The sequence below is a fragment of the Poromitra crassiceps genome, assembly GCF_964638095.1.
Source record: "Poromitra crassiceps genome assembly, chromosome: 6".
Taxonomy (NCBI): domain Eukaryota; kingdom Metazoa; phylum Chordata; class Actinopteri; order Beryciformes; family Melamphaidae; genus Poromitra; species Poromitra crassiceps.
The window spans coordinates 37,241,431-37,256,226 of NC_139627.1; the positions used below are offsets into that span (position 1 = coordinate 37,241,431).

At 47.1% G+C, this 14,796-nt stretch overlaps 1 protein-coding gene across 1 annotated transcript in view; it reads left to right on the forward strand.

The window, feature by feature from the left end:
- The window catches only part of kpna3 (karyopherin alpha 3 (importin alpha 4)), a 38,804-nt gene that overhangs the window by 7,175 nt on the left and 16,833 nt on the right, over nucleotides 1-14,796 (forward strand). The window contains exons 3-6 of the mRNA XM_083638899.1: nucleotides 6,673-6,762; nucleotides 13,320-13,349; nucleotides 13,469-13,521; nucleotides 13,617-13,712. Of these exons, the coding sequence (XP_083495025.1) occupies nucleotides 6,673-6,762; nucleotides 13,320-13,349; nucleotides 13,469-13,521; nucleotides 13,617-13,712 (269 nt within the window). The remainder of the gene's footprint in view (nucleotides 1-6,672; nucleotides 6,763-13,319; nucleotides 13,350-13,468; nucleotides 13,522-13,616; nucleotides 13,713-14,796) is intronic.

The following is a 14,796-nucleotide window of genomic DNA, read 5'->3' on the forward strand; positions in this document are numbered from 1 at the left end:
CACAAATAGTGGCGTGCCATCTTCACCAGACGGGGAATGCATTCTAAATAGTACATTTTAATCTTGTCGGTTAACAGTTAATGATTGGTTAACTGTCGGCTGTCGGCTGTCGGTCACCCCCCCCAAAAAGATTTTTTTTTTGCCATCTGCAATTAAAATCTAGTCCAGCTTTGAAGGCCTGCTTATTTTCTACATACAGTGGAGTGAAACTCCTTTCAAAAAATGAAACGGATACAATACTCATTTGCAACAGTATCAAAACCAGCAGTGCTTTCTCTTAATGAAAAATCAAACATACAAGATATCGATGTTAGACATTCAATTATCGTGACAATCCTACCTCCTTGTCTCTCTGGCACACGCATGCGTACACAAGTACCCACACAGGCCCGCGCACATATTTCTCTGCCGGGTTCAGTTTGTCAGCGGGCGTGCAGAATGATCTGTCTCCTAGCCTCGGGGGTAACCTGCCTGTAGCTCCAACCCTGCCCTCTGTGCCCTCAGTCATGCTTGTCCTCTATCTTCCCCACTGTAACCCCTCACCACTCACCTGGTTTATTGATGCAGCTTTGTCGGGGCCTATTGGAACTCTAAATATAGGCTAGGCTATTGTGCTCCATATCGCTCGAAATTATGCTGCTCGAGAGGGCATTACTTACTGTAATAATTTGGTTATACCGGTGATACAACTAGGTGCAATGTGCAGTTGAGAAACCAACATATTATTTGGTATGGCTTTCATAAATGATCAACCAATGCATGTGCATTGACATTATTACCTCTGTGAAGGAGCCTATGTTTTCGGTGCGACTTTTCAGCAGGATTACGGAAAAACTACTGTGCCGATTTTCATCAAACTTGGCGAAAGGTCCAGCATGGTCCAGCATGGTCCAAGGACCAACCCGTTACATTTCGGGGCCGATCCGACTCAGGAAATTTGCATATCGCAGCAGACTGGACTATTGGCCTTGGCGGAGGTCTGTGCTCTCTTGAGTGCACTTCTAGTTAATTGTGTTTTTGTGCGGGGCTGGTGGGGCTTTTCTACCAACGTTGATCTAGTTAAGCAAGAAGGCTCCACCTAAAAAACAAAATTCACACTTCATATTACTAGAGTTTTGGACAGTTTAATCAAGATTTGTGTATGCAAACAAGTCTCCAAACCAGACAGAACTGAGCCTATACTTTAGCCTGTGATGATGTGACACTTCAGAGCTGCTCCACTAGCATTCACTTGGAGACAGCTATTGTGGACACTGACAGCACCCGGAGGGATCTTTCTTCACATACCAGTGCACTCCTCTTATAGTCATCACCTTCGGACGGGTCAAATTGATCACTATATGCGGATGATCATTATAACAGATTTTTTTCTTCTTCTTTATTTCTCTATTTCCCATGCAGCTTACCATCTAATAGACATTTGTATATATATTACATGAATACAGTAAATATAAAGTAAAGGAATGTTATTGACTTAAAAAATCCATACAGTAAGTTATGGTTACAGTTGTTTTAAACACAGCGGCCTCGCATAGACAGAGACGCCGCCATCTCTGCACAGACAGAGATGCCGCGATCTATCCATATATAGACAGACATGCACCGAGTATCGCTGCTGTATCTCATTGGCTTATTTTTGGCAGTTTGTAAGTAAAAGAAATGTAAAATTACTGTAGTAAAAAAAAAAAGATCCATTGTTCTCAGGTCGGACAAGGCCCAAAATGATCACTGTAAGCGGAGTATTGATCACTATAAGCCAATTATTTAAACAGCATGTGTTTAGAATGATTTGGGACCAAGCTTTTTGATCAATATGTAAGCTATAACCGTGATCACTATAAGTGGATTCCACTGTATTAGCACATTATCTGGGTCAGAGAGCTGCGAGCTAAAGTTCACTCTGAAAAAGAAGCTGAAAATTTCCACATACAGGTAGGCCACATAGTCGATATCAAATAGACCGCCAGGGGAGCAGCTTCTGCAGGTGCCGTTTGATCACATCAGATTTGGCACCTTGATCCTTGCAGGTGAGATGATTGCACCGTAGGCTACTGTCCAAGACAATATCACAGGAAAAAGTCAGGGTCTCTGCAGATATTGAACAATATTTAACAACCCTTGAAAGGTCTTGAATTTCATGTCTCATGCTGGAAACAGCCTCGATTTGGAGCTTTGCCGACGGCAGCTAGACCTCTGTACTCTGAACGTCAGCTTGACAAGGTTTGCAGGGGAGTCCCCAGCAAAATGAGTAAATTAAATTGTGTGATTTCACTAGGATTTCAATGACTAGAAGTTAGCCCAAGGAGAGAATGTAGTGCATATACAGTACTTGGTCATAGCTTTCACTCTCTCCTGTTATCTCCCCATTGACATTATATCATACTTGCCCTGTTCACGTCAGCTGCGTTGAGTCACGTTTTTGGGGAGCTGCATACTGGCTACGCCGCAGGCTTGCCGAGTCACCAGCAGTTATGGCATGGATGTTGTAGCATGTTTTCCGCATTAGATTAAGTCTTAGAGGTCTTAAAGATTTTGGTGTGTGTGTGTGTGTGTGTGTGTGTGTGTTATGCTGACCTATGTTCTGCTGATAGGTCTGAAGATGTTTTAATTTTCTCATTTATTTAAACTGCAAAACTGGTCTTAATTTATCCTAATTTATCTTAATGCATCTGTTTTTGGTCTTAATTTAAATTCGGACTAGTATTACAAAACATTATTTGGACCATACATTTTGTGCACATGCTATTGGCTTTGCTGAGTCATGTGTTATCAGAGTAGTTCCTCTGTAGTCTTCTGGAATAGGGAGGGTGTGTGGAAGCACTGGAAGGTGAAGGTGCCTCCTGGTTGTGACTGAGAGCCAGACAACACAACCTCTGTACAACTGCCAAGCCAATCTTCTGTAAAAAAGAAACCTGTGGCTGTTGGCAGTCCAGCAGAGGGTCCAGCAGAGGGTTTTGATTGATCTTTTATGCAACCGTTTGTACTTCTGTAGTACTTTGTGAGATTTTATTGCAAATGAAAAGTGCAATACAAATAGAATTTATTATAATAATTTATTATTATTATTGTGGGTGTATGATGTTGACAGACCCGAAACACCTCACGACCCCAGCTAACATCACTGATGACGCGTCCCAGCGCATGCTGTAGTATGTATTTTAAACTTATTATTATTATTATTATTATTATTATTATTAGGGTAAATGTCTTGGAAAACTCCACAAACTACAAGAAATCAGACAGCATGACATCACATTTTGCAAATGTAGGACAACTTTAGATTCAAGATTCTTACTCTGTTGTACGCACGTGTGAAATTCTTATGCTGTGGGCTCCATTACAGACAAGGTGCAGTAGGTAAATGCCTGGTGCAAAATCACAGCAAACAACAAATACTTTACTCACAGTGACTACATTTACATGCTCACAATATTCCGGTTTTTGCCCATATTCTGAAAAAGACACATCGGCGAGGGGGGGGGGGGGATGCAGGTAGAATCAGCTGAGTTTTTCTGTTGAGAATAAACAGAGCAGCCCAGACTCTATTCTTACCAGCTTCATCTGGTCCATTTCAGGAGCTTGCTGCTGAAAAGTTTGGCACTCCGATATTTGCGCATATCCAAAAACCTGATATCCAAGTTTCTCATATTTAAAGTAGGCTATAGTGGCTTTTAAACATGAAGTCTGGATCATCTCTGGCTAACCAGAGCAGGATATTTTCCGGTTTTACCTTTTTAAACATGAGGGGTCTTTGTTTAGAAACAGCTGGAAATGGTCAGTATTCTCTCTGCCAGTGGGCGGGGGGAGGGGGTGCGGGAGCATGCACGTTATTCCCTACAAGGCAAATAGTTGTCGTGTGAGTCGTTGTCGGCGCTGTGCTAAATTTAAACAGCTTTAGCGAATCTTTAATCAAACTCCATTTAAAAACATGCCGTTTTATGAGGGTCCATTCCGACCACGAGGGGTGGCAATGTGCCAAAAATGAGCGCTTCCGCCTTTGTTAGGCTACATAAAGCCTAACAAAATAGCCGCCCAGTCAAAATAGTGGTCGGACCGTCGTCAATCACTGTGGGTGATTTATTTTACAAGTGGCATTCAAGTCATATCTGACTAGTTTTTAATGTATTTCTCCCCACAAAAGTTAGGCTAGGCCTATGTATGTCTCACTTTTTCTGACATGGATCAGCAGCGCAGCAGTAAGTGTCCCTCCTCTGCACCGGACCTGCCTGCCTGCATAGCTGAAGCGCGTTGGGATCCCTAGGCTCTAGCCTACCAAACAGTTCAAGCCGTTTGCAGCACTTGAGGAAACCGTGAGTTTGCTCATTTAATTCGTTGATATAAGCGATTGCCCGAACGATTCATTAATTAATAAACTATGTGAACGTGAAGTGCCACCACCCGCCCACTCAGACATGATCAGACATGAGCTGCCAGTGTTTAACAGCAGCCGCTTTTGCTGTAATCCGGATCCTATTCATAGCTTTCAAGGGGCGTTACGTGCTGCCGGGAACGCCCACCTGGCGGTCAAAAAACAAACTTCTTCATTCGCTGCCAGCCAAGTCGACTAGTTTCTCACGCTGTGTTTGTTTAGCCGTTTGTACACACGTCTTTGCGGCCAACATTTCCTCAAAGGTAAGCTCAAGTAACGTTACAATAACGATTAAAATACCCCGTTAACGTTACTTGAGCTTACCTTTGATGAAATGTTGGCCGCAAAGACGTGTGTACTTTGATGGTAGCCATTTGCCCTCCCCAGCGACTGAACCACGTCTAATCGCACAAATCCACAACCTCCTCCTGTCTGAGTTTTCTTTCTCCGACGGCATTCTGTAAAAGCACAAGCCAGGCGTGTCTCCTCGTCGGTTAGTGCAACCGATAGCACAACAGGTAATCGGCATTTTGGCTGAACAAACACAGCGTGAGAAACTAGTGACTCGGCGGCAGTGGAATGAACAAGTTTTTTTTTGACCGCCAGGTGGGCGTTCCCGGCAGCACGTAACGCCCCTTGAAAGCTATGAATACAGGTGACCGAGATGAATATGATACGGACTCGCAGGAGTGCGCGTAGGCCAGCTAATTGTTGTTTAACATGCAGGCCAACCGGCTAGGAGCGGGTTATAATACGGATTCCACTGCATGTTAAGAAGTGGCTTATGTTAGGCATCATCTCCATTCACTCCAATGGACCCCTTTTTTCTTTTTCTTTTTTGACCTCACAAGCATTTTGGACTTCCGTGGGCGCCACTCTCTCTTTAAATGGTTAGGCATGTTTCTCATCTCCTCCCCATCACAAATGTGGCCTTTTCTTTTTGCATATCAGAGATGATGGATTACATGATTATAGCCTCTTCTAGCGCTTCTAGCACACATCAGCTGACCGCAAACAGGCAAGATGCATCGCAAACAGCGGTAAAAACCCTGTTTGAGACGCATATTCCGAATGCGCTGTATACATGATCAAAGAATCCTCCTAAAACATGAATAATAGTGGAATATCCCACATGTCTTAATTGGAAAATGCTAAATTCAGAAAAAGGCCAAATTCTGAAAATGCATTTGGAATAATGCTGTTTACATGACCCTTGTCAAATTCAGGATATTGTCATTTTCCGAATAATAGTGGAATATTGTGTGCATGTAAACGTAAACGCAGCTTGATTTAGGGCCATCTGAGTTGACATTTTGGCGTTGGCCTCTGGGGAAAGTTTGCAGACAATTACTGGCAAAGTGTTGCGTAGAACAACAGCGTGTTCAGCGGAGTTTGGTAGGGCTCAGAGTGACACAGCCAGGGGATGAAGAGAGAGTTTGGTAGGGCTCAGAGTGACACAGCCAGGGGATGAAGAGAGAGTTTGGTAGGGCTCAGAGTGACACAGCCAGGGGATGAAGAGAGAGTTTGGTAGGGCTCAGAGTGACACAGCCAGGGGATGAAGAGAGAGTTTGGTAGGGCACAGAGTGACACAGCCAGGGGATGAAGAGAGAGAGCGTCAGTGGCCTGTAGTGCTGAGCTGGTCTGGGCTCCAGCACATTCCATTCTGCTAGAACACAGTGTGGAGCTCTGCGATGCTGATTAGTCATCACTGTGACGCACGTCGGCGCGATGAGCAGGAATGTAGGCCAAAGGATTCACCTCCTACCACTGACTCACATCACATGCCCTGTCAACTGTGTGTGTGTGTGTGTGTGTGTGTGTGTGTGTGTGTGTGTGTCTGCGCCTGCGTATGTAGCTGCCTTTGATACCCTACTCACTCAACATCAACCCACGTGTCTCTTTATCCCACCTCTCCCCTCCTCTGCTCAGCTGTGTGGGGTTGCTTGTCTTTATCCCACCTCTCCCCTCCTCTGCTCAGCTGTGTGCGGTTGCTTACTCGGAGGTGGGGATGTGCGAGATGTGATGCGAGCTTAGGGAGGTTGTAAGTGCAAGGTCCTCCAAAAAATCAGTATGACTGTAAAGATGTATGACTGTTTGCCCCAGGAAAAAGCCTGCAGGTAGATTTCTTTGGCTAACGCACTTAAATCGGGACTTCTTACAGCTAGGCAGGCTGTGCTCCAAGAAAAGTAAAAGTTTGAGTCTGCAAATGGAAAAAAGTTTTTGAGTTAGGACGAGATTCACTGTTACTTAAATAATGAATGCATTAATGAACTCTTTCATCTTTTGTCTCCCCCCCCCGTCAGAACAAACGAGACGAACATCTACTGAAGAAGAGAAATGTCCCACAGGAGGAGAGTCTGGAGGACTCTGATGTCGACTCAGACTTCAAAGGAGTAAGTTTGTGTGTGTGAGAGAGAGATTTTAATAGACCCTTTTCATGGGTGCCATTTTGTGTCGAAAAGGCAGGATAAACACTAATGAGGGTTTCCAACTTCCAATCATGGAAGATGGAAACCCTCATTAGTGTTTTGCTTGCACCTGTGTTTATCCTGCCTTTCTGACACAAAATGGCCCCCATGAAAAGGGTCTATTGTCTGGATAAGAGGCCAGCAGGGTGACAATCAAGTTGGCAGTATTCACACGTTTCAAAATCTTGTTAAAAATGTGTGAGAAATATACTAGAAAATATACTAAAAACAGCAGACAATATTTGCTGAACAGGTTCGGGGAGGTTAATAGATTATAGAAATGGGACAGGAATTTCACAGTGCATTTTCATGATTTGAAGAAAGTTGGGCAGAGACTTGTAGCAGGATGTAGCATTCCAAACCTTTCATTCTACCACATGGATGGAAGCGTCGGGAGAACTCTCTTGCACAACTCTACTGCAGTACGTCATCTGAATGTCCCGTCTGGTCTGTGCGGAGGGAACACTCTGTGACGTGATGTGTCCAGGCAGCAGAGAACACTCTGTGACGTGATGTGTGGAGGGAAGACTCTGTGACGTGATGTGTCCGGGCAGCAGAGAACACTCTGTGACGTGATGTGTCTGGTCTGTGTGGAGGGAACACTCTGTGACGTGATGTGTCCAGGCAGCAGGGAACACTCTGTGACGTGATGTGTGGAGGGAACACTCTGTGACGTGATGTGTCCGGGCAGCAGAGAACACTCTGTGACGTGATGTGTCTGGGCAGCAGGGAACACTCTGTGATGTGTCTGGTCTGTGTGGAGGGAACACTCTGTGACGTGATGTGTCTGGTCTGTGTGGAGGGAACACTCTGTGACGTGATGTGTCTGGTCTGTGTGGAGGGAACACTCTGTGACGTGATGTGTCCAGGCAGCAGAGAACACTCTGTGACGTGATGTGTCCAGGCAGCAGGGAACACTCTGTGACGTGATGTGTCCAGGCAGCAGGGAACACTCTGTGACGTGATGTGTCCAGGCAGCAGAGAACACTCTGTGACGTGATGTGTCCAGGCAGAAGAGAACACTCTGTGACGTGATGTGTCCAGGCAGCAGGGAACACTCTGTGACGTGATGTGTCCGGGCAGCTCATGGAGGGAACACTCTGTGACGTGATGTGTCCAGGCAGCAGAGAACACTCTGTGACGTGATGTGTCCAGGCAGCAGGGAACACTCTGTGACGTGATGTGTCCAGGCAGCAGGGAACACTCTGTGACGTGATGTGTCCAGGCAGCAGGGAACACTCTGTGACGTGATGTGTCCGGGCAGCTCATGGAGGGAACACTCTGTGACGTGATGTGTCCAGGCAGCAGGGAACACTCTGTGACGTGATGTGTCCAGGCAGCAGAGAACACTCTGTGACGTGATGTGTCCAGGCAGCTCATGGAGGGAACACTCTGTGACGTGATGTGTCCAGGCAGCAGAGAACACTCTGTGACGTGATGTGTCCGGGCAGCAGAGAACACTCTGTGACGTGATGTGTCCGGGCAGCTCATGGAGGGAACACTCTGTGACGTGATGTGTCCAGGCAGGAGGGAACACTCTGTGACGTGATGTGTCCAGGCAGCAGAGAACACTCTGTGACGTGATGTGTCCAGGCAGCAGAGAACACTCTGTGACGTGATGTGTCCAGGCAGGAGGGAACACTCTGTGACGTGATGTGTCCGGGCAGCAGAGAACACTCTGTGACGTGATGTGTCCGGGCAGCAGAGAACACTCTGTGACGTGATGTGTCCAGGCAGCAGGGAACACTCTGTGATGTGATGTGTCCAGGCAGCAGAGAACACTCTGTGATGTGATGTGTCCAGGCAGCAGAGAACACTCTGTGACGTGATGTGTCCAGGCAGCAGGGAACACTCTGTGACGTGATGTGTCCAGGCAGCAGAGAACACTCTGTGACGTGATGTGTCCAGGCAGCAGGGAACACTCTGTGACGTGATGTGTCCGGGCAGCTCATGGAGGGAACACTCTGTGACGTGATGTGTCCAGGCAGCAGGGAACACTCTGTGACGTGATGTGTCCAGGCAGCAGAGAACACTCTGTGACGTGATGTGTCCAGGCAGCTCATGGAGGGAACACTCTGTGACGTGATGTGTCCAGGCAGCAGAGAACACTCTGTGACGTGATGTGTCCGGGCAGCTCATGGAGGGAACACTCTGTGACGTGATGTGTCCAGGCAGCAGAGAACACTCTGTGACGTGATGTGTCCAGGCAGCAGAGAACACTCTGTGACGTGATGTGTCCAGGCAGCAGAGAACACTCTGTGATGTGTCCAGGCAGCAGAGAACACTCTGTGACGTGATGTGTCCAGGCAGCAGAGAACACTCTGTGACGTGATGTGTCCGGGCAGCTCATGGAGGGAACACTCTGTGACGTGATGTGTCCAGGCAGCAGAGAACACTCTGTGACGTGATGTGTCCGGGCAGCTCATGGAGGGAACACTCTGTGACGTGATGTGTCCAGGCAGCAGAGAACACTCTGTGACGTGATGTGTCCAGGCAGCAGAGAACACTCTGTGACGTGATGTGTCCGGGCAGCAGGGAACACTCTGTGACGTGATGTGTCCAGGCAGCAGAGAACACTCTGTGACGTGATGTGTCCAGGCAGCAGAGAACACTCTGTGACGTGATGTGTCCAGGCAGCAGAGAACACTCTGTGACGTGATGTGTCCAGGCAGGAGGGAACACTCTGTGACGTGATGTGTCCAGGCAGCAGAGAACACTCTGTGACGTGATGTGTCCAGGCAGCAGAGAACACTCTGTGATGTGTCCAGGCAGCAGAGAACACTCTGTGACGTGATGTGTCCGGGCAGCAGGGAACACTCTGTGACGTGATGTGTCCAGGCAGCAGGGAACACTCTGTGACGTGATGTGTCCAGGCAGCAGAGAACACTCTGTGACGTGATGTGTCCAGGCAGCAGGGAACACTCTGTGACGTGATGTGTCCAGACAGCAGAGAACACTCTGTGACGTGATGTGTCCAGGCAGCTCATGGAGGGAACACTCTGTGACGTGATGTGTCCGGGCAGCTCATGGAGGGAACACTCTGTGATGTGATGTGTCCAGGCAGCAGAGAACACTCTGTGACGTGATGTGTCCAGGCAGCAGAGAACACTCTGTGACGTGATGTGTCCAGGCAGCAGAGAACACTCTGTGACGTGATGTGTCCAGGCAGCAGAGAACACTCTGTAGCTGTGTTTCCATTACAGTTTTTTGCAAAATAATTGCGATATTTCTACAACTTCGACAATGTACAATTGCGACTTGTAGGCGTTTCCATTGAAGTTGAGTCTCGCAATTCCCGTTACCAGCAGCTGCCACAGTGATTACGCACGCGGATCTGCCCCATATATCCCGTCCCCTGCATGCTCAAATCCAACCAATGGTCAATGCAAATCACAACATGAAGTTACAACGCATATAAACGAGCCTGATTATCAATTCAAAAGAACATGTTGCGGGCTGCGGTGAATGCAGTGAGCGCGACAGGCAGAGGAAAAAAGGTAGCCTACAACTTGTCCCATTTTAGAGATGGAGGAGGGGGGGAAAGGCTGATATGGTGCAATAGTCAGAATATCGTGTATTATAATTATAACATTGCACCTGAAACGTGTGTAATGTATTAATCACTTCAGTCAACAGCACCGCACCGGTGTGCTTTTCATCCCGCCGATCATCTCGCCGCTGTGCCAAATGCGCGCACACAGGCATGGATCGATTTCTCCCATTAAACATGATCTAGGCTCCGCTTTTGCACAACACGTCTTTCTGCTAGGTAGCGTTGCTTCAAAGTTTTCCACTTGCTGCGAAGGTTTTGCCACGGTTTATCAAACCCTTTCTCCCTAATTTCCTTTCATTTTCCAAAAGAGAAGATGGGTCACATGACGTGCAAATGCGGAAAATCTGTTTCCATTACACTTTTGCGATAAACTGCTATATCGACACGTCTGAAAAACCACCTCATGAGAGCGCAAAAACGTTTTGCGATATTTGGGAGCTTTTTCGAAATTTACGTGTTTCCATTACCCAATTTCTATTGCGATATTTAGATTTTGCGCATTTCTGACGGTAATGGAAACACGACTAGTGACGTGATGTGTCCAGGCAGCAGGGAACACTCTGTGACGTGATGTGTCCAGGCAGCAGAGAACACTCTGTGACGTGATGTGTCCAGGCAGCAGAGAACACTCTGTGACGTGATGTGTCCAGGCAGCAGGGAACACTCTGTGACGTGATGTGTCCAGGCAGCAGAGAACACTCTGTGACGTGATGTGTCCAGGCAGCAGAGAACACTCTGTGACGTGATGTGTCCAGGCAGCTCATGGAGGGAACACTCTGTGACGTGATGTGTCCGGGCAGCAGAGAACACTCTGTGACGTGATGTGTCCAGGCAGCAGAGAACACTCTGTGACGTGATGTGTCCAGGCAGCAGAGAACACTCTGTGATGTGTCCAGGCAGCAGAGAACACTCTGTGACGTGATGTGTCCAGGCAGCAGAGAACACTCTGTGACGTGATGTGTCCAGGCAGCAGAGAACACTCTGTGACGTGATGTGTCCAGGCAGCAGAGAACACTCTGTGACGTGATGTGTCCAGGCAGCAGAGAACACTCTGTGACGTGATGTGTCCAGGCAGCAGGGAACACTCTGTGACGTGATGTGTCCAGGCAGCAGAGAACACTCTGTGACGTGATGTGTCCAGGCAGCTCATGGAGGGAACACTCTGTGACGTGATGTGTCCAGGCAGCTCATGGAGGGAACACTCTGTGACGTGATGTGTCCAGGCAGCTCATGGAGGGAACACTCTGTGACGTGATGTGTCCGGGCAGCTCATGGAGGGAACACTCTGTGACGTGATGTGTCTGGGCAGCTCATGGCCAAATGGGCTTCTCTCTTGCAGGCCTGTGCGTGGCTCCTCTGATGGATGGCCTTTCACTAGCTTAATGAAATGATGAGGAATGGCCTGCGAGACAAGCCAGTGTGTGCTAATGATGAAGTGGCAATCTCCATCTGTGAGCTAACAGGGCTGCAGCAGCATTAACTCATTCACCGCCAGTTTAGGACTGCCAATATTTAGCACAGGCCAAAGATTTTCATAATTGTTGGTCATCTTTCAAGACCCACAGTAAATTATCTATTGCACCAGAGTGATTTGCAATACCTCAAAATGAAGATGTACGTCTCTGGGTTCACCAGGAAAAAAAAAGTGAGCTTTTAGCATGTTCTGTACTCTACTTATAGCCATTTATATACACCCTGTTTTCCCCCAAAAGTTCTCCCTGAGAAAATAAACAGGAGAAAAGGCAATTTTTGTAAAAGGGCACAATCTCAGGAAGAACTCACTCTCAATTCTTTTATTTTGAACTGTATTGACATCAGACATGTAAATATTATTCGTTAGGACACAAATGACAAAAAAAAAAAAATATATATATATATATACACATGAAGTGCTTTTTTTTTACATTCAACAATACAGTTTACTCGGTGTGAGTGTGCAGACAGACAGACAGACAGACAGACAGACACACCGACAGACAGACAGACAGACAGACAGACAGACACACACACACACACACACACACACACACACACACACACGATCCCCGATCCCCCTTTTAGATTTCTAACCCCACATAGGATAAGCAATAACCACGCCCTGTGGCGCTGGGATTGGCCAGGAGCAACACTGGAGGGCACGCAGCCCAGCGATTTCATGAACTGAATAGCTCTTGAGAAAGGACAGCGGGCTGCTGTGAATGCCGCTTCTGCCTTGTGCCTTGCTGTTGTGTGTTTATTTTGCACCCGTCCTCGTCCATGTCTCCCTGTCATATCTTCCCTGCTATCTGATCGTTCCCGTTTTCCCCTCGGCTATTCAACATGTCCTCACCGCCCTCGCAAACTGATCGATCATTTCCTCATTCCTCCGATGATCAAACACATCTCTTGATTACTTTCTCCCGGCTGGCACAGAGGAAGGCGACTCCAGCTCGTGCAGCGCGCCGAGGCGCGTTTCAATGGCGTTTCTCCTGTCTGCACAAGGAAGCGTTACCAGTTTTCTGCTTTTCCTCTTGCTCAATTTCAAAACAACAGCTGCGGTATGTGTTTGTTCACGTGTTGTCTTAGATGATAGGGACCTGATACCATGTGACAGGCTGGGGAAGTGTTTAAACTACGCCCTGCAGTAATAAAAACAAAAACACGTCAAACACGTCATTGGCGGGGAGGGCTATTTCTGATAACACGTCAAAGACGTCATTGGCGGTGAATGAGTTAACAACAACAACAATAACAATGTGCCATTTTAAAAACAAATCCAGGCCACTTCATCTCGCCTTATCATATCCTCTTTGTGTTGAGTCAGCTGGGAGTTCTACTTGACACTTGGGAGTGATGGTTATTCTCCTTTCATGATTTACTATGCTTAATCAATGCTAACAATGCTAACATCCTTCCATTCTCCCCCCCCTCTCTCTCTCTCTCTGTGCAGCAAAATGTTACGCTTGATGCCATCTTACAGGTAAGGCTGAACATCATGGCAAATCGTTGTGATGCTTTTTCACATCTACCAACACCAGCCCCCTCCTGTGGATGAATGATGTAACATGTCCTCTGGCCTTGTCCCTCTCTCACCTGAAGAACGCCACCAGCGATAACGCAGTTGTCCAGCTCAGTGCCGTACAGGCCGCCAGGTGAGGGAGTCCTAAACGTGCACACAGACACAAACACGCTTGCCAATTATCTTTCTATTTCAAGCTCTTGACATTTCTTTTCCACCGTTTGTCAGAAAACTCCTCTCCAGTGACAGAAACCCCCCTATCGATGACTTGATAAAATCTGGGATCCTGCCCATTCTAGTCAAGTGTCTGGAGAGGGATGACAAGTAAGTCCACTTCCAAACCACTTCCTGATTGCCTTAAGTGTCTGCGACTGTGTCTCAGAAGAGATCGACTGACTCAAAAGTGCTCGTCGATAGGCCAAAAGCCGCCGTGCAGTACGTCATGGATTCTAGACACTGCAGCATCAAGTCTGTACATGAACCCCAGGCTGTGTGTGCATGAGGGTGAGCGTCCCCTGCGGTTGACACACATGAGAGTGCGGGGGTGGGGCAGAGTGTGGGGGTGGGGCAGAGTGTGGGGGTGGGGCACAGGGCAGTTGGCTGGTCCCCTCTTTCCGGGCCAAGCCAAATAAAACGGCATTCCTGTCTCTCGGATTTCCCCTATTCCCAGGACCTTGTGTTCCCGCGAGGAGAAGGGGATAGACAGGGTGGAAGAACTCGGGTGTTGTAAGGATTTTACCGTGGCAACCCGTGATGGACGGTGTCGTGTTAAAATGCTACGCTGAATTAATTTTTTAAATGCCAGGAAACGCACTGTAAGTAATGGGCTCCTGCATTCATTAAGAGAGCGTAAATACTTCTCTAGGTGGCAGCAGTATTACAGCGTAAAGCCAGCGCAGCCCTGTGGTATTGTGAAGTATGACATTGCAACAGATGACACATGCTGCAATAAAATGTTTCAGAACAGTCTGTATCATTTTGCGTGAAGAAGAGCAGAAAAGGTGTGCCTTTGCTTTTCTGAGTCCTTCACTTTCACAGTGAGGGTTATTATATGAGCACTCTTTCACAGTGAGGGTTATTATATGAGCACTCTTTCACAGTGAGGGTTATTATATGAGCACTCTTTCACAGTGAGGGTTATTATATGAGCACTCTTTCACAGTGAGGGTTATTATATGAGCACTCTTTCACAGTGAGGGTTATTATATGAGCACTCTTTCACAGTGAGGCTTATTATATGATAGAGCTGTGCATCTTCACTGATCTCACGATTCGATACGATTCGATTATACAAGTCTACGATTCGATTCGATTCGATTATACGATGCATCTTAAATCGATGCATCACTTTTTCCGCAATACATGATTTATTTTTTCTCACTTTCTTTTTTCTCACTGTGTGGCTACT